Consider the following 24,768-nt stretch of genomic DNA (forward strand, 5'->3'; position numbering starts at 1 on the left):
CTCGTTGACTTGACCTGCTTTACCTAACTATTAAAGTCACCACACGTACTATTGTCTACATACATTTCATCCCACCCCACTTCTTTCTTTTATAACTTCAAATTTTAATTTAATTACATAATTTACTATATTCAAATATTAGATTTAAAATCTTCATCGTATCACATCAACATATGCATATTTCTTTATGCAACTGTGTAATTGTTTAAACACCTCACATGATGATAAAACGTATTATATTTATAAGATATATTAAAATAAATCAATATGACCTCATACACTGACTGCAGCAAAAAGATCGCCTCCCAATTATTCTACCACATAACACATTCAAATCGATTGTTTATCATATAAATGTCATCATTAAAAGACAAGGAATATCATTCGTGAATTTGATGACAGTAGAAGAGATGAAAGTTTATTGATGATAAAAAATGAAGTTTTAAAGGAAACTCCATTTCCATATAGGTAGAGCCATGGAAGGATCTACAGAGAGTTGTTACAGTTATTTCAGTATTGATTTGTGGTATTACTAGGAAGCATGTGAAGAGGAAGAAGAGGTTCCCCGAGAGGACAGAAGAGAACCCTGTAATTAGAGCCAGCAGGGCATGTAAAGGTGCTTGTAGGGTCATCCTGAGGGTAACTGTAAGCATCACGGCATCTCTCCTTGAAGAACTTAGAGTAGCTTGTCGGCCCACAGCTTCCTTGCCCATTCGTGCAGCAATACTCGTTCGTCTTAAACACAGTGCATGGGTTGTTGCATCCACCTTGGGCCCTTAATGGGCCTGGGCACTGCCCATTAATGTCTGCAGTGCAACTTATTCTATGACACCCACCGTTCACGGGGTAGAAGTCCATCGGGATGTTGAAACCATCAACCAGGGAGATGTCGTAGAAGTCCAGATTGTTGTATTGGTTCAGGGCGAACTCCGCCAGGGTGTTCGGAGGGACGCCCCAGCCCTGGCAGTTCAGGCCGCCGGTGCAGTCGCCGGTCTGGCACCGCCCGCGCCCACTGCCGTCGAAGTTGCACCCGGTGCGGCCCCATATGCGGGCCATGGCAGTGCCTGGGTTCACCCACAGGTTCCACGTCTGGCCGCGATCCAGGCGCCGCCCGCCGCCGGGGCTGGCTGCTGCCCAGACCGTGTACGGGCAGTTGTTGACGATCTCGAAGTTTGCAGCGGTGGCGAGAGATAATGAGGCAAGGATGAGAAGGGAGCTAAGTGAGTGTGAGTGAGCCATGGTTGTGTTGAGTGTGGATTCGATAAATGGTGTTTGGAGTTTATATAGAGTTACGGTTTTGTGTAGAGTGAAAGCGAATGAATTAAGAGGGATGGATGGATTCGAGGAATGGTGTTTAAAAACTCCTTTTTAACAATTTTTTTATAATAGAATACGTGTCATTATTTTATTGTTACCTTTGAATTTATCTTTAAAAAGATATTTAAAATGGATCAATCATAAACTGTTATGTATGGATTGTCAAAAAAGAGTTGTTAAAGAGACTTTTTCCTTTAATTGTAGAAAATTATTGACAAAGCTTTGGGGGCGGCTATCCATCTTACTCAAGTTTTGATGAACCTTCATTTTTTTTTTCTGTTCTGTGTATTTGGGTCAAACAGAACCGTTACATCCGAATTCAATCAAATATTTCGATAAAATAGTGATGGCCACATGTGCCAGACAATTTTAAGGTGTTTTAATCACTATAAAATTTTGTGAAAAAAAAACCGTACATAAAAAAAATTAGTAAAATCAAGTGCCCTTTAAAAAGTCCAATTAAGGCCTACACTTTAAAATTGGGCAATAGACATTGCATTTAGAAACTAGATTTTATCGTTAAACGTTTTTCCTTATATATAATACATTTTTTTTTTCAGGTATTTGAGTGGCTATGTATGTGCGGATACTAGATAGGATTTTATATTAGCATTTAATTTGGAAAGATTAGATATTTAAGGATCTTATTTTTAAATTACATTTATTAACTACAATCATAATTGATAAAACTTGTAAGAGAAAATTATAATAAAAGCTAACCAACATACATATTATCAATACATAATTAAGTCTATAATTTAAATAAAAATGATTCATGTTATTTAAATAAGTTTAAAGCAGAGGAAAATATAATTTACTTAATTATATATAAATATGTTTGTTTCTATCATTTTACATCTATTAATCAATTAAACCTGTAGTTTTAACAACTTTTTTACCAGGAAAGAAACTTTGTACAGAAACCTCAATTTCATTTCAACGTCGCTGTTCAATTCTTAGCTTTTTAATTACTTTGTCAAATATTGGGAAAATATTTTCAACATAAACAATGGACGACAACAGTGGAAAACTACTTCTGTTTATATAAATGATGTTTTTCATTTATCAATAAAAAAAGTATGTTTATATATATTATAAATATAATTTTTTAAATTAGATATGTTACAATTAGTAGGAAACAACATTGATTTGATTTGATTTTTATTTCGAAATACCCTCTTGCCATCATAAATCAATCAACACTAGGGTTCCAATAACAAGAACTGCAAGCTTGTTTACTGTCATGAGAATTATTATGGGACAAACAAAGAGCACCACATCCCATGAGACAGAGATCCGCGCCCCAATAACATTTTATTTGTTGTCATAATACATCTATCAAAGTATACAATAACACAATACCAATAATTCAAAAAAAATTATAATAAAGCAGTGAAGAGATGATAAATTAAGGGCAGAAGACAACCCTATAATCGGATCCTCCCCTGCAAGTGAATGTGCTGGTGGCATCATCCATAGGGTAACTGTATGCATCTGGGCACTTCTCCTTGAAGTACTTCGAATAATCGGTGGGACCGCACCCAGAAGAACCGGAGGTACAACAGTACTCCGTCGTATTAAAAACCGTGCATGGGTTGTTACAACCGCCCGGAGCCTGCAGCTGAGTGGGGCAATCTCCGATGACGTCGGCGGCGCATTTTACGCTGCTGCAGTTATATGTCGGGTTCAACTGAACCGGAAGGTTGAAACCATCTACCAGGGAGATGTCGTAGAAGTCGAGGTTGTTGTACTGGTTCAGCGCGAATTCCACCAGCGTGTTTGGGGGTGTACCGTAAGTGTTATTGCACACGAGAAGACCGTCGCAGTCGCCGGTTAAGCAATTACCGCGTCCCGCGTTGTCGAAGGTGCAGTTTGTCCGCCCCCAAATGCGTCCTCCCGTGGTGCCGTTCGCCACGTCGATGCTCCATGACTCGTTAGGGTTCAGCCGTACGCCGCCACCGGGCACGGCGGCGGCCCACACCGTAAAGTTGCAATTATTTGTGACGTTAAAGGTCGCTGCCCGGGCTGCGACGGTGCAGCTTATGGCGACGAAGAGAAACAATGAGAGGCTTTTGGTGACTGCCATTGTTGTTGTTATTGATGTTTGTTAAAGTGGGTAAGAGGTTTTGTGTTTGTGTCTATCATTTTTATAGTAAGGTTGATTTCTGGAAAGCAACACCATTTTTGAAAAATTCATGTGGTGATGTCATGTAGAAGATTAAAATTGTGGACTTTGAAGACTAGTTGAGCATTTTGAAATCAAAATAACTGAACATGAAGAAAATTGTTGGTACTTACCAAATTAAGTCACGTTAACACATTGAAACGTGTTTTAAATTTGAGCCGTGATTGTGGAAAGCCATGTAATTTGAATAATTATACTCTTGCAACCTTTGAATAAATTAAGTTTAACGGTTCCTTTTCATAATATATATTAAGGAAAATGATATTTTGACACCAATTTTTGACATTATTTTGACACTGGACATGTGTCAAAACGTAGTTGGACGATTTCAAATTAAAAAAACTGAGACAAAAACATATTTAGAAGAAAAAAACCAAAGTTTTTTTTTTTAATTTGAAATCGTCCATCCACACTTGATTTTTTGGATTGTCATGAAAATGTCTGGAATGGTGTTGATTAATCTAAGATATGATTACGAAAAGGAAATGGAAAAACAAATTTGCATTGCACGAAATGAAAAAGAAAAAGGTTTATGATTTTTCGTTCACCGTCACAATGGATGTTGAAAATGGAAATACGCAAATATGAAATCCTGCCAAACTAATTTCAACACGAAAGAAGTAACTTATGTTCTTACGACATAAGAAGAGTCTACAAAATAATAATATATAAAAGCTACAAAAGCAATTTACACCAATGAATTTAATTGTCAAATCGAGCCCTCGATTCATCTTCAACATGTTGCTCCTTGTAGATATGATATTAACAAATCATTTTCGTTCTTAAAAACTAATCCAAATGGACATGGTTAAAAAATTCTCAAAGTCAAAAGTCATGTTTCATTTTTTTTTCTTTAGAGCTGAAGGTTGAAAAAAAAAATTAATACAGGTACGAATAAAATAAGAAAGTCAATTAAAAAATGAGCGAAAGTTTTGAAATTTTTTTCTTAAATACTCAACATTTCTTTCATCTTGATCTTCTAGAGTTGGTAAATCTTGAAATTTCTTAGCTTATTTACTTGCGTGTAGATAAGAGATTTGAAAATTCCAAGTATTCTTATTTTTCTACGACAAACCACGGCCTCCATTACACTAAAAGCAGGCCCGAGAGTCTTGGGTTTACCGATTGCAACCCCATAATAAGAAATATGGGCCGTATGTAGAAAAAGCCATCTAGGCCCATCTTATGTCACTACCTATTTGATCTTCATACCGATTTTATTTCTGTTTTTTTTTTTCTTTTTACTAAAACTAGTTTCTCTTCTGTACGACAAATAAATAAATAAATAACTCTATTAATTTAAAATACACAATTGTTTTTCTCTGTTGCCATATTTGCATCCATCCACCTTGCATTTTTTTTTTTTGAAAGAAAGTACAGCAATGAGAAGAAAACGAAAGAAACGTAAATATTATGGACGAACGTGTGAGAATGAGGCCCAAATTTACAAGTCTTTTTGCTTCATCTTTCTACACCCACAATTTTCTTAAACACCTACAATACATTTTGGATTGGGCATTCTTTTTAAAATGAATTGTTTCGACATGCATCAAAAATGCCACAAGAAAACTATGGAGTATAGGAATAAATATTCAATTTTTTCCATCTTAACTTTATTTTCTTGAATCTAATTTTAATAAAACTAACCATGTCGCAATTATATATATATATATATATATATATATATATATATATATATATATATATATANATATATATATATATATATATATATATATATAGGTGATATATATGAATAAAAATAACGTGCATTATCAAGTGGTACAAGAGAATCAATAGGAAGCATGATAATGGACGTAAATGTTTTTATTAGTTCTAAATATTCAATAATAAATTAAACTATTTTTAATTTTAATTTATTTTAAAAAGTAGTGTCCAATTAAAAATAGAAAGCTATCTTAATCATACAACACAGGCTGAGACATGCTCCTCCCAGTATTAGAATTTTTGCTTCGAAAAAAATAGTTAATGTAGCCAAACATACTAACATATCCTCGTAAAAATATTTTTTTTATAATTTAATATCAATATACATTCCTCAACTTTTTTAAATGTAAATGAGACATTTTAAAAAATGAGGTAGATAAATTGATTTTACCTTATTGGCAAAATTGATTCAGATGACCACTTTTTTTACATATTCAAAAATCCAAACTAGTACATTAGATCGTTGACGATAAAAGGTAAGATTGAGTGATTAATATCATGAAGAAAATGAAATAGAATCAGTATACAAATAGTGATCTCCTAACAGAGAAATATATTTCTATTTAATACATTTTCTCTCACTTTTAATGATTTCAGTTTAATAATGTTTTTAGAGATAAGATAATGTAATCTTTGGTCATAAGATATGTGAACCACGAGTATCTTTAATAATTGAGAATCCAATAGTTGATACAGTATTCTCTAAAGTATTTTATTTTGATTGAGATTTTTGTAACAGTTAAAATAATTTACAGCATTGCAATGCACAGTGGAAAAGAAAATCTTTGGACGGCGATTTGAATCGAAAGAAAAAAAAAAAACACAAAGCAGCTGGGGATGAGAGTGATGTGGGCCATGTTGTTATTATAAACATTGGAACACGTGTTAAACAGATAAGGCACGATAACGTTGGACAAAAGTAATAAACAGTAGAAAAATAAAAAGAAATAAAATGAGAAAGGAATGAAGGACAAGGAAGGTTCTGGAAAGTGGACAAAGCAACGGTTGAAAGCCATATTCGGATGAAGCAGCGGCTGATTACAGCTCCAACCAAGTAAACCATGTCCATCCTCTTCTAGCGTCTTCTTTTCTCACTCCTATTTCTCGTGGGCCCCACCTATTTTTTTTTTTTTTTTCCTTTTCCAATTATTTCCCTTTCATTCTCGAACCCACGAACGCCCCCTTTTTTCTTTCTTCCTCCCCATCAATTTACTCCCATCCGAAACTTCTAGAAACAACAAGAACCTACCATCTCTCTCGCTTTCTCTCTCAACCGTGAACTTTTCCGCTTCCGACGGTCTTTCTCCTACTCTGTTGGCCGCTGAATATTGTTTTCAATATTACACAGATCAAATCAAGGTAAACCATATAATATCTCCATAATAATTATTCCTTCATTAATATTATTTTCTTTCACCTGGTTAATATCAAGAGGAATCGGGTTTGGATAAGGTTAGATAGGTTCCAGTTCTAGACTTTCTCGTAGATGTATGCAGTTTACCTTGTCCAAATAACTGTGTAGTTGGTAAGTAGTAAATTGATGCATTTAGAAAAACTAGTTTATTGTAGAAGCCGGTTATGAGCTTAGCAGAGAAGTGATTAGGGAGCTTAGCTAGGTTTCAGTTCCAGATCTGGTAGCGGAGCGGATGATGGCGCCATTACCGGTGGAGCAAACCGCTGAATCAGCGCCGGCGGAGTCACAGAGATCTATCCCGACGCCGTTTCTGACGAAGACGTACCAGCTCGTGGATGATCCCTCCGCGGATGACCTAATTTCCTGGAACGAAGATGGCACGAGTTTCATCGTTTGGCGGCCTGCGGAATTCGCACGTGATTTGCTTCCGAAGTACTTCAAACACAACAACTTTTCCAGTTTTGTCCGTCAGCTAAACACCTATGTAACCACTCCGCGCGAGCTCGTTTTATTCTGCTCTATTATGGAATATTTCAAGATAAATTACCGGTGTTTGTGTGTTGTTATGTGCAGGGATTTCGGAAGGTTGTCCCTGACCGTTGGGAATTCGCTAACGACTGTTTCCGGCGAGGTGAGAGAACTCTGCTTCGGGACATACAACGCCGGAAAATATTACCGGTGCCACCAACTGCGCAACCTGCAGTGGCCACAGCCAATACTGTGACGGTTGCTGTGGCGGCACCGGCGATCAGAACGGTGTCTCCGACGACTTCCGGCGACGAACAGGTACTATCCTCGAACTCATCTCCGATTGCTGGAAATAATAATATTACAGTGCACCGTACCACGAGTTGCACCACTACGCCCGAGCTGTTAGAAGAAAATGAAAGGCTTAGAAAAGAGAACATGCAACTGAATCACGAGTTGAGTCAATTGAAGAGTTTGTGTAATAACATACTCGCTTTGATGACCAATTACGCTTCTGGTTTTAGCCGTCAGCAGTTAGAATCGTCCACCAGTGCTGTGAGGACCGTGCCGGTGCCGGAAGGGAAGGCTCTGGAGCTTTTGCCTGCGAAGCATGTTTCGTCAGCTGATGACGCCATGCATGGTGGCGCTGCCGGCTTAGCGCCGTGTACGAATGCGAATGCAGCGGAGGCAGAGGTTCCCAAGCTGTTTGGGGTTTCTATTGGGTTGAAACGGTGTAGGACAGAGTGCGAGGCCGAACCGGAGGTAGAAGAACAGAATCAAATGCAAACGCGAGCTCAGGCACAGACACAGACACAGTCCTCTCAAGAACCAGATGGCGGGCCAGATGTGAAATCTGAACCGCTTGATGGGGAGGAGTCGGATGATCAGGATCCTCGGTGGCTGGAGCTTGGGAAATAATGCTCCTTCCTTCCTAATCTCTGCCAATTTGGTAAAATGACATGAGGCACGTGACTTGGGTGGCCACATTGTGCACATTAGAGACATACATTAAGGTAGCTACCATTGGGCCGGCACGTGAATTGACCTTGTTTGTTGTGGAAGCTGCACCACATGGAGTCAATAGTTTGAAAGTCAACTTCCTTGAGCCATTGTTGTAAATCTTTAATGAACATTTGTAAAACATAATGGCAGTCCCCTAAGCATTCACGTCTCCTTTTTCCTTTTTTAAGAAAATATAAAAAATTTCGAATTTATTCATGTATTGTAAACTTTGTAATGTGGATGTTCCATCATTAGGACTGGATTGTAAACTTTGTAATTATGGAATGTTAGGTAGTCTTTCAAATTGCTTTTTAGGGGACAAGTGTTGCTGTCTCTCATGAGTCCAATTATATTGTATGTTAATTAAATATCACAGACTTTTAGTTAAATTTGTTGAAATATTATGTATTATTGTTAGATTTGACAATTGGGAATAAGATTCAATTACAATATATCATTAATTAATGAGTCTTAAGAAGACTACCAAACATAAATACTCTTTATCATATCTATATTTTTCCTCAATTAATGGTTTTTTTTAACTTTCTGATTTAAAATATCTGTTCGTGGTAACCTGACTCACTTAAGACTTATAGACTTTATATAAATGAAATACGATATTTTATTTATATGTTAAAGATTTGTTCGTTGTATTGTGATTCCAAAATTTATTTACATTCTATTTCCTCACATTTTGTAAAGTGAGAAGTGGTGAGAAAATTACTACATTAACTTATAAGATTTTCAAATTGAATTAACAGTTAAAAAATGCAAGTACGTGATTTAATAATTGATTAGAAAAATAGTATTTAAAAGTTTAGTATATATTCTGTTTCATTTATATGTATTTTTAATATTTTTCCCCAATATTTATAAATTTTAACTTCACCTAAGAAACTAACACTTTATATAGGGAAAAAAAATATTTTGCTGTTTGATAGAAACTCTTGATAACTCTGTAATCGAAACAATCTGTACAAACTTCTCCCGTGAAACATTGACCGATGTACTTCGCATATTCGCAGGATAAAATGTTGTGCACATTACCATTTTGGTTTGTGGTGTTCTGGATTATATCACGGTCTTCAATCCAAAAGCTTGACAGGATAATTGGGCTCTAATGAATTTCTTGCCCAATAGCTTGGTTCCCGGAAACTTCTATTGGCACCCCCAAATACTTTTTCTCTCAATCTCTTGGAGATATTGAAAAGTTCTAAAGTATTCCAACTTCAATTCGAAAAGGATTTTCAAATCAGCACCCTTTTTTTTTTATGCCAAATCGGCACAGATTAACGTGGTTTAACTTTCAGTCCAGTTGACGAGTCAATTTTATTTTGAGTCAGTTCAAATAGTCAGGCTAAATTTATAGTCAGCTTAGATTAGATATTGAGATCTTTTGGTGTCATCTGAAAGACGATATGAATCAACTTTTTAAAACTATGAATCTTGTGAAATTTTCATTTTTTTATTTTTTGAATAAATTTCAAATTAATTATTTTAATTATTTGAAACAGTTTTTAAATAAATTTTAATTTCATTTTTTTTTTAATTCTCTCGTCTAAATTAATCCTTTTACTTTAAAAAATTTTAAATTTCCTAAATAAATAGATAAATTATTCTCTTTAAATATATAATCCAAATACAATGTATATACTAAAAACCTCAACAACTTACATTACCTGGAAACTAATTACATAATGATGATAAAAAATCTTAATTAATATTGATAAAAAGAATAGTTTTACTGTTGGTCTCATGAGAAAAAAGATTGACATACAGTTTTATTGAAAAATAATTTTGAAGTATATTTTAAAGAAATTTTATTCTCAATAAATATATATATGTATAAACCTCAACAAGATAGTTCACAACAAATTGTTTTCTAAAATTACTAAGAAATAGCAGTAGTTGTAATGATGTAACATAATACCAATATTATAATATTGAATATCAATTTTAAATTAAAAACTTTTATTAATATATTTTGAAAATAATGTAAAAGTGATATAATGTCCATATAGGGTTAGTCTAATGATATTTTGGATTGAGGTCAAGTACGAGAGAAGAATCATAATTAAAAAAAAAAATTACAAAAATCGTAATTTCACTTCATATTTTTTAAATATAAAATTCTTACAGTTTAGATATATTTGTTATATTTTCAAAGAATAATTTTCATAAATTTTTAATTTTTGTAAAATTTCTTATCTAAATAACTTATTTCTTTTATAAAATATTTTGTGTTGTCTAAAATTGTGTCCAAGTAATCTCTAATTGATAGAGTATCTTTCGGAATACATATAATTTTTACAATAAATAAAAGACTTGTTTCTTGCTAATTTTGATCGCGAAACATTTTTAATTAATAATTATTTAAACAATACCATATTTTAGCTTAGTATAATTTTAAGATTAAAAAATTAAAATGTACATTTATTTTGATGATAAAAGTTTAAATAGAAAACAAAACCTGTTATATTACACTTTAAAATAATATAGTTTAACTAATTAAATAAAGTAGTTTTTTTCTTGATACAACTTTAACAGTGAAATTACATATAATTTATGGCTTATATTTGACACAAAAAAGAAGTAACGAGAAAGCTTTGAAAAAAGCAGAAGAAAACGTTGTTCGTTTGTTTTTCTTCTTCTTCTTCTCTTCTGTTCGATTATGGAGGAAGAAAGCACTTCAGTGGAATCCAACACTGCAAACGAGCGCATAAAGCTCAACGTTGGTGGTAAGTACTTCGAGACAACGCTATCCACGCTCCGCTCCGGCGGCCCCGACTCTCTCCTCTTCGCCCTCTCGAACCGGCGCTCGGCCGACCCGAACCCGGTTTTCATCGACCGTGACCCGGAGATATTCTCCGTCCTCCTTTCGCTCCTCCGCACCTCTCACCTTCCCTCCACTGCGCGCCGCTTCTCCAAACAAGAGCTCGCCGACGAGGCTCTCTTCTATGGCATCGACGCGCACCTACGTGCCGCCACCGCGCCGCCTCCGTTCTCCGGTATCGACGCCGCCCTCGCTGCCTCAATCCGCCCAGCCTCAGAGGGCCTCCCCTCCTCCTTCGCAGCCGCTGATTCCGGCGCTGTCTGGATTGCCCACGGTGGCCAGATCTCCGGCTACGACTCAACCCTCACTCACTCCGGCACTGTCCGAACTCACCTCGACGAAATCGACTCCATCTGCCGCGTCTGGCCCGAGATTGCCGCTATTGGGTCCATGTCCGACCCCGGCCTCCACTTCTACAACTTCTCCGGCAGCCGCCACGTCGGATCGGTCCACTGGACAGATCCTCTCGATCCACGAATCTTCAAGGCGCATGTCAACGCGATAACCGCTTCAGAGAACTCCGTTTTCGCTTCATTCGATTGTCCTCACAGAGAGAATTGCATCCTCGAAGTGGATAAGACGAATCTGCGGACTGTGAATCAGTTTGCTCGGCAGTCTGGGAACCAGGCAAAGAATATGGTTCCCGCGAAGCTGACGTGGATTCCCGCGACAGGAGTTCTCTTCAGTAGCGCGGTGACCGGTGGTGCTTTTGGTTTCTCGGGCTATGTCCGATTGTGGGACCCGAGGTCCGGGGAGGTGGTTTGGGAGACGAACGAGCCTGGTGGTTCGGGACGGAGCAGCCGATTCGGGGATTCGTTTGCTGACGTGGAGGCTGACGTTGAGGGATTGTTGCTGTTCAAGTTGTGTTCTAAGTCGGGGGATTTGGCTATGGCGGATATGCGGTTTTTGAAGGATGATCCTTGGATTTATTTGAAAGAGAAGAACGCTAGTTTGGTGAGTTGTGGTGAAGTGAGGAATAGTGTGGTACATTGTTACAGGAGGCAAGTGTTTGTGTCCAGAGAAGGTGGGTTGGAGGTTTGGTCAAGGGTTGAACAAAGGGAAAATGTTGTAAGAAGTGAGAATGAGAGTGATGCTGAAGGGTTTTATAGGAGAAATTTTGTGGATAAAAGAGAGGATTCAGATAGAGGGATTATTAAGAAGATTGAAGGTGGTGGGGATAGGTTGTTTGTTAGCAGAGAAGATGTTGAGGGGATTGAAGTTTGGGAGAGCTCTCGTTTCTCTGGAGCCATTTCTGTTTTGTGATCAGGGATAGACAGTTTCTTACTTAGGTAGGATGATTTATTTTCTAAGCAACCAGTAATCACAATTTTAATCATATTTGCTTTATTTCCTGACTGTTATGCTCTTTATGAATTGACCTTTGGGCAAATGTATACATTATTATTAATGCAAACTTCATTTTGATTTTACAATTCTGCAAATAAATGCCTCTCTGAATGTCTTCTGTTGTATATTAACTATGTCATCACAATTGCCTGATTATGAAGTTGAGTTCCACTTACTTTTGTTCCCAGGGTTTCCAACTTCTGGTAAGATTCTACCATGCATATATTTGTAGTAATTTGTCGATTGTCATTCCTGATCATTTTATGTGGATGTTAGAATTCACATATGTGATGACTGCATTTTATATTTGTGACAGAATCTGCTGTTCGGCTTTAGGGTGGGATGTCTGCATAGGAAATCACTTTTATCTTTCATTACCACTCACTCATTTTTTGTTAATTAACCCATTGCTTATTTCTATTTATATATCCTATATTCTTTTTATTTTCTTTCTCAAGCGATTGTTTATTGATATGATCAGGATACAAGGACAAAACATATTTATGTGCTCTTATTTTATGTTTTGCTATGTCTGGAGTCTGACTCACTAGCTGTGCAATGCACATATTGATACCGTCAGGACAGTTTAGATACCTATTGCAATTAATGAGCCCATAAGATCAGTATACTCAGTTAGTAACTAAGAAGGTCATGATTGTTGTATAAAACACGAAATAAACAATTGAAAACAATGGAATGATCATTGAGTTTGCTTCAAATGTGAAGCACTAAACTGTCATCGAGTAATAAAGTCAATGGTTATATGTTTGATAGATTAATACATTTATTATTCTACCTCATTTTATTGTGAGATGAATAAATTAGCTAAACAATTCTCATGTTTGTTTTATGGATGAAAAAAAAAATGAATTGAAAAAGATAAGATAATCATCAACTTGTCTTTAGTCTAGAGGCTCCATTAACAAAGAGATCAAAACTCCACTCTTTTTCTTTACTTCATGATTTGTTATGGTTCTTCCATTGCAAACCCAACTCATCAAAAGTTCAAAATTCTTTGAAATTTCCACTACTCAGCCTGCAACTATGATCTGCCCTATCTTTCTCTTATTCGAATTTTTTTTCTTTGCATTTGGGTTGCCCTTTTCAACCCAGTCTGTAAGCTTTGCTAAATCTTTGGTGTGATTTACCAGCTTCATTTGTTCCCTTAGGTAGGAAGTCTGTTGTCTGTTGCTATAACCCAAACTATCTTATCCTTGGGGTGAGTTTTACTGATAGGTACTTGCTGGAGCAACAAGGTTATCTTTAAGGCAGTGAATCCTTCCAACACATGCTTCCTGAGTTGCATGTGAAATCAATTTGTTTTCTCGTAATATCTGAATGAGCTAACTATTTCTGGTATTTGTTTTTGAAGTTTTTGTGGATTTTGGCTGACATGGAAATATACCCTAGTGTGTATGATATGCCAGAGATCCCGTTGTAACCTGTATTTCTTCACTGTGTTGATTCCTGAGAGAAAAAATGAGTCATGACATTGTATGTTCTTGTTTTCCATAAGGCAGGGGTAGTTGAATTTTGTGAAGTTTGTCTTGTATTTATGCAGGCTTCAATCTAAAAGCGTGAGAAAAGATGGCAGGATCTCATGAGCTTCGTACCCATGACTGTTTGGAGTGAAAGTGAAATCTTATATAATCTTCCAATTTGAAAAGCATCGAATACATTGAGCTCCGATCTTTAGTTACTTTTCAAACAAAAATCAGCAATTAACAGTTTCATCTTTGTAAAATGCTACAGAGATGTAGTTTCAACTGCAAAAATTATACTTGTACCAGAAAAACTGTAGAAGATACACAAAGGTTGAAATACACTGTTTTATGATCATACCTGCAATTTGATGAATAATAGAAAACCCCCACGCTAATTTCCTCCATACTTCCATAGTAAAGTGAATTCAAAGTAGGGCAAAAGAAACGAATCGACATTGGAAGAGGCAAAGGAAACAAATACTAAGTGGAATGAACATCAATTTTGGAAGAACTCAGATTTTACAATATTTTTGCAGAAATTGGGAATAAAGTAGGATACTTTTTACTCTGTTATAAGCCATCCAAAATAAGAAAAGACCTTGTTGATTGACTTGTGAAAGCGGGAAATAAAATTTTCCACAGAGGGTTTGAAGGTGAGTTTCCACAGAGGTTTAAATTCCACCAGATTCCCCTCAAACCAAACACTCCGCTAAGTTACTCAAATCACAACTTAACCGTCACTTTTCATCATTCACTCATCTCTCTCTCTCTGTAACCATGACAACGTTGGAGATCACTGTTGTGTCCGCTGAAGGTCTCAACCAACACACTTCTTACTTCAACCGCATAAGACCCTTCTTCACTCTCACCAAGCTCCCCGCACACCTCCTCTACCACTACGACGGAGGAGGAACAGGGGACCACGTGTTCCGCGTCCCACTCGATCCAACCTTCTTCTCCGACACATATTCCCGCCTGCATCTCCACCTCTACAACGACCGTCGCTTTATAGGGCCCACGCTCCTCGGATGGTGTCTGATTCCGCCCTCCGACATTGCCTTCCCACCCTCTCACTCCCTTCGCTACCTCAGTTATCGGTTACGGGCAAAAGACGGTTCCAAAACCCACCTCATCCTCAACCTTTCCCTCCGCTTCCAGGGCTCCCTCTACCAATCCCATCCCGCCACCTGTCAGTCTGTCATTGGAATTCCCGTCACAGCGCATCGCAAATTTGGCAGCACCACCGCAACCGCAAGTGGACAACATTCCAATATGGAAACTGACTTTTAATTTTCTTTTTAGTTTTAATTTTCCTTTTAAACAATAAAAATAATGAAAATTGTTGAACACACGTTACTTTGTAATTTGGTTTTGGAGGTCAATGTCAATGTGCCGTATATGCCATCCCGTGACGTACACAGGTGTCTATCTCTTTATTTCTATTGCAGTTTATCCACATTTTTTTTTTCATTTTAGTCTTTTCTACTTTGATTTCTAGCAATATAAGTTTTTTAAGTAATATATTGTGGGATTTTAATTTAGTTTTGTATATCACACAATACTGTATTTGAATATCTTTTTATCATTTTATTTTGAGAAAAGTACAAGAATTTAAAAAAGTAGCACATCATGTAAATCGGAGGTCAATTATATAGTAATTATTAATTGGATAATGATAATTTCACAAAGAGCTAACATTAAATATAAAATCAAAACTAATAATAATTATTACAATAAAATTATAAAATTCCTACACCATAAACAATTTTGTCCCTTATTATTTAGCAATTTATAATTGTATAGATACTGTTGTGATAGTAGAAAAGTCACAGTGTAGTGTGGAATTTTGAAATTGAGAATTGGAATCTTTAACATTTGTCGGAAAAGAAAAACACTGAAATGATAGAAAGGGCGGATACAGAGAGGATGATGCAGACATCTACTTGTTAATCCTAACAGCCGCAACAACGCGGAAAATTTGCTGCAATATCACTCCAAAGCTTTCATGTATGTGTTTAAGGGAAAATGGTAAAGATTAAGAAGAAAAAAAAAAACACAATGAATGAAAAAACATTTATATACGCTTTAACTTTTGGTACAATTGTAAAATTGAATATCAAAAGTTGTGTTCGTAATAGATACACGACTAATATTAGAATAATGATAGATTATATATTTTTACATTGATTAAATACACGATATAAGAATAAAATACTTATAAAAGAATAAATTTTTATATATTTTTAAAAAATAATAAATAATAAAAAATAATATCATATAAATGTAAAATTTTTATGTTTATCAAAGATCATGATTATTAATTTCAAATATTAAGGTTTTGTTTGGAAGTTGCTATCATCAAAGGTCAGAATTAATTACAGGTAACTTCAGATAAAGAAAGAAAGAAAAGTTTTGGTTTGTTGGAAGATGAGAGTTTTGTGTACTTGTTTGTGTGTGAGGAAAAGGGATTCTGATGGGTTGAACATTCTTTGCCCTATGGAATGTTTCATAGATATGAGATAAGTGTGACGTAATTAATTATGATTTCTAATGTAGGAGATTATAATATAATATCAATATTTTAAAATAAAATAAAAATATTTAAATATAAATCAAATAAATTTAGATTAACTTAAGATTTAATATATATATATATATATATATATATATATATATATATCCAGCAAATAAAATTAAACAAATTTGGTAAAAAAGATTAAAACCAGAATTTTCTAAGGTTAAAAGAGCAAATTGTACCTTAATTTGAAAGAAGAATTAAAAACAAAATCGTCCCAAAACATAGGAACTAAAAACATATTTAACCAAAAGATAATTATAAGTTTTAAATGCATGAATATGATTTATTTTTGAAAAGACGTTTTACAAATGTAAAAATTATCCATAAATACTATTTTTTCTATAATGAAAAATAATAAAATTATTATTACTATAATTATAAAAGTAAACATAGATAATTTTTATAATTTTATTTTAAGTAGCTTTTATGTATTTTATAGATAATTTTAATTATAAATAAATAAATAAAATTAAACATTGAAAAATTAGTTAAATTTAAATAAACAGTTAAATTAAAAAAATGTTAAATTTTAATAATAAGTTAAGTTTAAAACTTAATTAAATTAAAATAAACGTCCTCAAAAGATAATATTGATAAAATATTATTTTAGTTTAAAAAACACATTTAAAAGATAAAATTAGAAAATAAATGTAAACCTCTCTTCATGTAGATATAAAATCATCTGAAGTTTAGAGATTTCAACTGTCAGAGCATGCTCTCCATTATTAGAACCTGTAAATTGTAAAACAGTTCAAGAGTAGCAACGTAATTAAGAAGCTAGAATCTTTGGAAGACTTTGATCATAATCACATACACATCAAACAAGTCTCCATCCTACTATTGGGAATTTGGGAAAGTGTTATATGACAACCATGTTTGTCTTTATATGATATAGTTCTCTTCTTTTCTTCTAATCGTATCATTCTTTTGCTGTCTGTCTTTCACTAAATACACAGACTCCATGAATATATAATTATTAATTTCCAACCTATTTCTCTTTTTTCGTTTCCTTTCACTGTTTACACTGAAATGAACACAAGGTTTTCGTAACATGTACTGAGTGAGACATGACAAACCATTCCACCGTGGCTTTTGGGCAAGACATTTTAGGTCCATTACAACAATACCAATGATGCCTATATAAACCGCTATAAAAATGACAATCAAATTCCCTCTCAAGAGAATTTTACCCTGTATGCACTAAAGAACTGATATACACAACCAGTTAGAAGCCACAACAGTAACTGCAAATAATCAAAACAGCTATCGATGCATGATAACAGTACACAGCAGCAGCAACTGTATAAGACTGTGTCAAAGTGTATTTAACAAGCTGTGCCTATTATACCGTGAATCAAAAGTATCCAGATTCCTCAACATGGCCGCTAAAAACTTTCCTGACTCAATCTTCTACACCTCCTCTTGACTGAGGTTGCTACTTTTTAAGATGTTATACTTGCAGAGAGGGCAAGTGGCATTAATATACAGCCATTTATCCACACAGACACAGTGAAAATGGTGACCACAAGGAAGTTCTCTTAACTCAACCCCATCGTCATAAGAGGAAAGGCAGATGCAACATTCCTGTATGAAAAAAAATAAAATTCAGAATGGTAGTGACTGATAAGGCAGCCATTATTTCCAGCACTAAGTTACTATATCAAAATTTTCTAATCAGGCACTAAAACCATAGTCAATTTCCTCATGTTTGTAAGGTTATGGTGAGAGAAGAAACCATCAATTCAGTTCTTTTGAAGTATTACTCTCTCTCCTATATAGTCCCTAAAGTAATAGAATCGCACAACTAATTCCTTAAGATCGAATACTAGTATATTCTACTAAGGTTAGGGATACATTCGATGGACTTTCCAATAGTTGGGGGACTATTTATTATGATTTTTAATATTTTATTTGAGGATTAACGGTATTTAGGAGAGAAAGCAATATTTTAGCGATGTAAATAGATCGTTTATCCAATGATGAACATATTCCACACAAGTCAAGCACGCTACAAACAACATATTTACAAATTGCAGTTTGTGATCAGAAGACAAAATTGTATTTCTACATATAAAAACTGTGGTAGTAACACTAAAAACAGTATGCAACAAAGAGTCTCTTTGAAACATGGATTTCTGTTTGAAATATGCAAAACAATTAGTCTGATTGGTAAATTTCTCCATAAACACGTTTAGACAAAGAAAAAGAAAAGATGAAATACATATCTTTATGAATTAAAATTAACTTGTGTATAAGTTAAAAATCTTCTTTTAGAGAAGTAATATGAAAGTTTCTGCAGATTAGCTAATAAAAACTTATTTCATTTTTTCCTACTATTTTTCCCAACTATAAATGCTTATGACACAATTTTGCCAAACAGGCCCAATATATATTACGAGACGAAGCAATAAAACCGACTGAAATGGGTTACGCCCACACATAACATTTATGTCATACCGCATCCTCCTCGGCAAGAACATGTTCCATAGGTGACTCAGCGTGGCATTCAGTCATTATTCCTCCAACAGGCCCCTGTATAGTTCCGGTAAATTTCTCATTGCTTTGAATTCTCCGGAATTTAAATTTTGACAACTGCTCAATGTCTTCCTTTGATGCTCCTTCCTGTTTTTTCCAGACAAGGACATTAGTAAGTAACAATAAATAAATAGATAGATAGATAACAATAAAATCACCCATTTAACATTCCTATGCTACACAACATTCACCATGTCAATAATATTAGTGGTACATTCACAATCAACACCCTCCTAGGATTTTCAAAGTACCATTAGACTTTTGTTGCAGAATTTATCATTAGAATAAAATAAATTAAAAATCCAACTTAGAAGTTTTGGGTTTTCTCTCTAGATCCCATCTCTCTAATTTTATAAGAAAATAATATTTACGATATTGCCTCGCCTACATCCTGAAAAATCTGAAAAATAGAGATGTATAAACAGTCTCTAAGGGTTTCCTGTGTGCATACAAATAGAGGACCTAGTGAGAGCACCTAAATAATAGGATTATGTGTGTATGATATCCATTATGCCTTTGTATACTCTAGCAATGAGTCATGTTCACTGTGTTAGTAAACAGTCAGTAGTACAGTAGCAGGGCAAGTCAAACTAGTTAACGTTGTGAAACACCTATCAATTTAACACTTGTTTAATCTGTCAATTCATGTGTTCTACAAATGCACCAGCATTAAATTTATAGAAATTATTACTATATATGTTGAAATGGTTAAATTTGCAAAGTTACTTCAAAGATTACTGATCAGCAACTTCCTACCCACTTTTATACAGAATACAGTGCTTCCATCTGAGAAAGTAGATTCAATAGCTTTACAGACGTCAAAAGAAGAACAGCTAAATGACCAATGAAACATGACTTACCTGGTCTGCAACTGCGTATAGAAGTGCAATGATACATGGCAGGCAACAGCAAACAGCGATACCAATGATACACGCCAGTGCAACACAGAAAACAACAAAGAAAACATCAAAACCCAGGAAAATTATGCATAGCCTGCAACACATGTAGATTCAGTCAAAAGTATTTAACTAAAATAAGAAAATATCAGCAGATTTTCCAAAAGATGAATAATTAATAGGTTTAATTAAATTTTAAGCTCCTCATAAATTTGAGTATTTTCAACTTTTTGGTTTATTGAATACTCCATTATTTTATATTTTTCAATTGAGTCTTTGTTGTCTAATTTTCCATGAACTAGATGATGTGACTGTTATCTTATCCATTTATCTTGCTTATTTGTCTTCACGTGTTAAGAAATGTGGAGCTTTTGTAATTGATATAAAATAATATTGTAATTAATATAAAACGAGGAGTGATTTTTATTATTTTCATTACAAACATGCTGATGACGAGAACGTCATGTTGTTCAATCGATTCCATGTCATCATCTACAACTACCAAGGGAGCGTCACCGTCATTACCATTGAAGTAGGCGACAATAAAAGTCCCTTGTTACCCAACATGTTTTCAATGAAAGCAATAAAAAATCATCCATTGTTTTACACTAATTCCAATACCATTTTATATTAATCACAAAACCTCACATTTCTTAATACATGAACACATATAAGCAATACGAGTGGGGAAACATAACAGTCATGTCATCCAGTTAAAGGAAAAATTAGACAAATTAGACTCAATTAAAAAATATAAAAAAAAATTGAGTACTCAATATACAAAAAAAAAATTAAAAAGGGCTTAATTAAAATACCCAAAATTTATGAAAGGCTTGAAAATTAATTAAACCTAAATAACAATAGATATATCATATATGAACAATAGGAATGAGAGAGAATAAGGGGGCAAACCAGTAAAGCTGAGGAGAATCTTGGGCTAATTCTTGACCACCGGCTGATACCCAGTAGAATCCAATAATCCACCAAACAAATGAAAACATTGTATTGGCTGATTCCAAATGCTTTGCAACACTGATGACCAACAAGCAGCAAATTAATGCACAAAATTACAATTACATTGTTCAAAATTTATGAGAAAAGAGGTTACATTGATAAATAATAGTAAAATTAAAATATCTTGTTTGTAACTAAAATACATTTTGTTGAACTAAGTAATCCTCTTCATTTTCTGACTGGATGTGGATTATAAATTAGATGAAACATCCAATTTTACAAGGAACGATTAATACACTCAGCGGAAGGTTGAGTTGGCGAAGATTGGGTGAGAGGCCGAGCAGAGACTATCGTGAAAATAAAAGAAAAATGCAAGAGAAAGAATGTGTTGTCAATGAATACTGGTAACAATAACTGTTGCTTTAGCACAAAACAATAGTGTTTGGTACAGAATGACATCAGAGATAGCAAACAATGAAATAACGCTCTATTTGTTCCCTTTCTACACCCTTTTAGACCGTACCCGAATTTCATTGGAATTTGGATATTGTGAGGTGCTTAAGTCCCACGTCACGTACTATGAGATATTCGGTAGAATATTTAAGTGCCTGGGTACTTCACGAAATTGTAATTTTTAGAGTCCATGTTAAAATTTTGTAATAGTTAATTATATTTTGCATATTTGAAATTGTTACTTAAAATTTGGACTTAGGCCTAACTCAACCTACAAAATTGACTGTCCCAAAGGAGACTAGAACTATGGGAAACTTGGGTTTACTGCAACTAAGACAACTTTCCAAAGTGCCACACCCAGGACTACTAGCCTGGAGTGTGGTAATGCAAGCGGCCCAACAATGAATTTAACGTGCTCTGTTGTTCTAATACCATTTTAGTATTTGAACTCATGGTATCTTTGCCATAAAAAGGAGCTTATTCAAAAGCAAATGCCTAGCTCTCTCATAATTCTTCTAAATTTTATTTTTGACTGGTGCATAAGTTAATTTTAACTCATGGAGAAGTCAATTTTATTTTTTTCTTCATATCTTTTTCCTATAATAAGTTCTTATACTGAAGTTTGTCTAAAGATGCCCAAAACTAACTTATAAGGTGAAGAGTAAGGACCACCTTAGTCTTATCAGCTTTGTTGAAGTCATATTTTTAGTTGATGTAATACTGAACACCATGCTTTAGACCGTAATTAAGACAACCCAAGAAACCACAACCAAGGTAGGTTAGGGGTGAATACCGTTAGGGTCGCTTCTAACACAATTCTAAATACAATGTATGTGCTAAACAAAAAGGGTAATCCAGTGCCCAAGTACCAGAAGTGAGTTAGACAAAATTCAATCTCAAAAGCTTGATCAAGAAAGGAGGATTGTCCAGTTCTTGTAAAGGCTACCATCGCCATTCCTAACCAATGTGAGATATCTTCAACTTTTTCCTCACAAGTAAAGAGACTGTTTCAGGATTTGAGTGCATAACATCCAAGTCAAAAGGTAACGGCAGGTTCGCCTCACACAAGCTAAAAACAATAATTAAAACTAAATGGCCTGTTTTCTAATATCTAGGTCTAATTCCAGTTCCAATAGCCGAATGAGCTTAAGAGAACCAAGGCTGAAATCTGAAATGCAGTCAATTATATCCCATACGGTTTAACATCGATCCTTTCTGGTACATAATCATACACGCTTAGACCGGTGCTATGAGAAAGTATATAAAAGAACCCCTTTAACAGAAAATTAGATTACATGGCAATCTATGTCTTCTCGTTTTACAGTCAAACTTTACATTTTTTTAACTTTTCATTCACTCAGTATTCGGGAGAGACTCGGGCGTTCTTCAAATTCATTAAGCTTTCGACGGTAAGTGTTCCTAAAGAGAAGGCTACGATAGCCACATTACCACTTAATCACAAATTCGACTAACATGGCAACACTCTCTCACACCTTATATTTCGTTTATGTAACACGGAATTCCAAAAGTTCACTTGACAGTCTTAATAACTCTTCATCCATCAACACAAGTATCTGTACCAGCAAACTATTTGCCAAATAAAATAAATAAATAAACCATCTAAAAAAAGGGTGAAGAAACTCACCTAGTACCCTCCTCATCGAGTTGCCCCAACGACACATACTGCGCAGAGCCAGAAGCAGAACCCTCCCTCGAAGATGAACTCAAATTTCCACTGCTGCTCCCAACTCTGTCCTGCGCTGAAACCGACGCGGTGTCGCGTTGGTTCCTCCTCCTCCTCTTATACTCCACGCAAACGCAAACCATGTGAAGAACGCATTGCATAGCGTACCCTAAAATCCACAACCTCAGAGGCATCCCCGGCGCTTCGCTCGCGCTCAAAACCAACACGGTCCCCGCCACAACCACGAACGCGAAGTTCCAAACGATGTCCAGAACAACCACCGGCTTCGAATACGCCCAATCGCTCTGCCTCTCCTCCAATTGCTCCGCCGCCGCCTCGCGGACCAGCATCGATGGCTCGCGCATCATTCTGCGCCCGCTCGCCTGCCGGAGGAACCTCGCCGCCTGCCGTAGCCTCTGCCGGCGAGCAAATCGACGGCTGGCGGTGAGCTCCTCAGAGGAACCGCCAGAATTGGCCAGAAGCGGTGTCGAATCGACGATATCCTCAGAAGAAGGGCTCGGGGACCTTGTCGTCGGCATGTTTGAGCTTCTTGAGATTGAGAAACAGATACGGAAAGCGACTCGCCGAGTCCACTATTGACTCGGTTCAGAACATGGAAAATTGTTGTTTGCACCGAATTGTGGTTTTGATTGTGGCTTTGTAGAGATGAACGAAGGAATGAATGATTGTGGTTTTGATTTGAACGGAACGGAAGAGATACCTTACCTATCTGTAAAAGGGTCTTTGAAATTTGCAAAACAAAATCCGTAATGATGATTTCATGACGACAATGTTTTTTTCTTTTTCCTTTTTTTTTTTATTTCTAACTGCGAATGAATTTAGGCGGATGTTTGTCCTGTTTACATTTCATGTAAAATATAACACCTTATCTGTAAATCCACAAACATCCTTTTTTATAAATGAAAATTAAGTTTTTAATAATTACTTTCCAAGTTTTTTCTTAAATGCTACGGTTAGGTACAATATTCTGATTTCATTTATTCCTTAATCAATTTAGCTAACGTACCAAATTACTTCTACAACTTATATGAGAAGAAAAATATTATACAAATATAAATAAATTTGGATTATTTTTATGTTATTTAAGGGTTTTTATTTCATGAAATTGAAAATAGTTTCTGTCAAAATTTTAATATAATTTGGTCTTTAAATTTTAAAAGTAAATCAATATAATCATTCTTAATTTAATGTTATTACATTTTTTTTATTTTATTAAATGATTTTCTAAATTAATATTTGAGTTATAACGTAAAATAGTGTAAACAATTTAACTATTATATTAAAATTTGTTTGATATATTAAAAAACTTTAATATAACTGAGATTTAAATGTATTAAAATTTAAAGTAAAAATGAATTCTAACTTATAAATTTCCGTATTAAACATATTTAATCTTTTATTTGATTAAAAATATATTTCGAAAGGGTCTTGAATCAATTAAGATTATGCTTTCAATTATTTTTTTTCAACTTTTATATATTAATGTTCAATTAATGACCCTTGCAAATGTCTGTGAATATAATAAATATAAGTTAATGATATTTCTTATTTTGTTAAGTAAAGTAAATATTAACTATTTATGTTCGCATTTGGAAAGTAAACATAATTTATGACCTAGTTAGAATGATATAAGATATATGAAATAAATTATTTAAAAATATTTACGACGATGTTGGATAAGTTATTTTGTTGATATTTTTCTTATAAGGGTAAAATATGTTTGTTTTTTTAATATTAAATTAATATTTTTTATATTTTAAATTTTGATATTTTAGTATTTAAATTTTAAAAATAAATTAACATAATTTTATGCGTATTAAATAATGTTTTAATTAACTGTATCAAAATTTAAATCAGAAATAAATTTTA

The 24,768-nt window shown here is 34.6% G+C and overlaps 6 protein-coding genes across 14 annotated transcripts; 3 read left to right on the top strand and 3 right to left on the bottom strand.

Annotated features, from left to right (window-relative positions):
- Positions 1–342: 342 nt before the first annotated feature.
- LOC106777190 (thaumatin-like protein 1) lies at positions 343–1,298 on the bottom strand. Its single transcript, XM_014664733.2, has one exon. It carries the CDS (start codon positions 1,237–1,239, stop codon positions 511–513), a length of 729 nt encoding a protein of 242 aa, XP_014520219.1. The 5' UTR covers positions 1,240–1,298; the 3' UTR covers positions 343–510.
- A 1,176-nt stretch (positions 1,299–2,474) lies between these two features.
- LOC106777376 (protein P21) lies at positions 2,475–3,439 on the bottom strand. The gene has a single exon (XM_014664958.2). The coding sequence runs from the start codon at positions 3,401–3,403 to the stop codon at positions 2,726–2,728; it is 678 nt and encodes a 225-aa protein (XP_014520444.1). The 5' UTR covers positions 3,404–3,439; the 3' UTR covers positions 2,475–2,725.
- Positions 3,440–6,100: 2,661 nt separating this feature from the next.
- LOC106778091 (heat stress transcription factor B-2b) lies at positions 6,101–8,487 on the top strand. Of its 6 annotated transcripts, none has more exons than XM_014665999.2 (3): positions 6,101–6,589; positions 6,843–7,128; positions 7,218–8,487. In XM_014665999.2, the coding sequence occupies exons 2-3, from the start codon at positions 6,877–6,879 to the stop codon at positions 8,028–8,030; spliced, it is 1,065 nt and encodes a 354-aa protein (XP_014521485.1). In that variant the 5' UTR covers positions 6,101–6,589; positions 6,843–6,876; the 3' UTR covers positions 8,031–8,487. The 6 variants fall into 6 exon arrangements, with proteins under 6 accessions (XP_014521485.1, XP_014521486.1, XP_014521487.1 ...); XM_014666000.2 differs by having other exon boundaries at positions 6,854–7,128; XM_014666001.2 differs by having other exon boundaries at positions 6,860–7,128.
- Positions 8,488–10,693: 2,206 nt separating this feature from the next.
- LOC106777925 (BTB/POZ domain-containing protein At3g09030) lies at positions 10,694–14,135 on the top strand. Of its 4 annotated transcripts, none has more exons than XR_002670042.1 (3): positions 10,694–12,236; positions 12,456–12,497; positions 13,856–14,135. XR_002670042.1 is itself a non-coding variant. In XM_022787447.1 (3 exons), the coding sequence occupies exon 1, from the start codon at positions 10,786–10,788 to the stop codon at positions 12,208–12,210; it is 1,425 nt and encodes a 474-aa protein (XP_022643168.1). In that variant the 5' UTR covers positions 10,694–10,785; the 3' UTR covers positions 12,211–12,236; positions 12,483–12,497; positions 13,856–14,135. The 4 variants fall into 4 exon arrangements, 3 of the variants coding, with proteins under 3 accessions (XP_022643168.1, XP_014521237.1, XP_014521238.1); XM_022787447.1 differs by having other exon boundaries at positions 12,483–12,497; XM_014665751.2 differs by lacking the exon at positions 12,456–12,497.
- A 414-nt stretch (positions 14,136–14,549) lies between these two features.
- LOC106777926 lies at positions 14,550–15,303 on the top strand. The gene has a single exon (XM_014665754.2). The coding sequence runs from the start codon at positions 14,556–14,558 to the stop codon at positions 15,066–15,068; it is 513 nt and encodes a 170-aa protein (XP_014521240.1). The 5' UTR covers positions 14,550–14,555; the 3' UTR covers positions 15,069–15,303.
- Positions 15,304–17,386: 2,083 nt separating this feature from the next.
- On the bottom strand, positions 17,387–23,653 carry LOC106777911 (E3 ubiquitin-protein ligase At1g12760). The gene is made up of 5 exons (XM_014665730.2): positions 22,840–23,653; positions 20,700–20,819; positions 19,752–19,884; positions 18,814–18,978; positions 17,387–17,940 (listed from the first exon to the last, which is right to left on the bottom strand). The coding sequence occupies exons 1-5, from the start codon at positions 23,415–23,417 to the stop codon at positions 17,767–17,769; spliced, it is 1,170 nt and encodes a 389-aa protein (XP_014521216.1). The 5' UTR covers positions 23,418–23,653; the 3' UTR covers positions 17,387–17,766.
- Between the last annotated feature and the right edge of the window lie 1,115 nt (positions 23,654–24,768).

The sequence above is a fragment of the Vigna radiata genome, chromosome 11 (genome assembly GCF_000741045.1).
Source record: "Vigna radiata var. radiata cultivar VC1973A chromosome 11, Vradiata_ver6, whole genome shotgun sequence".
Lineage (NCBI taxonomy): Eukaryota > Viridiplantae > Streptophyta > Magnoliopsida > Fabales > Fabaceae > Vigna > Vigna radiata.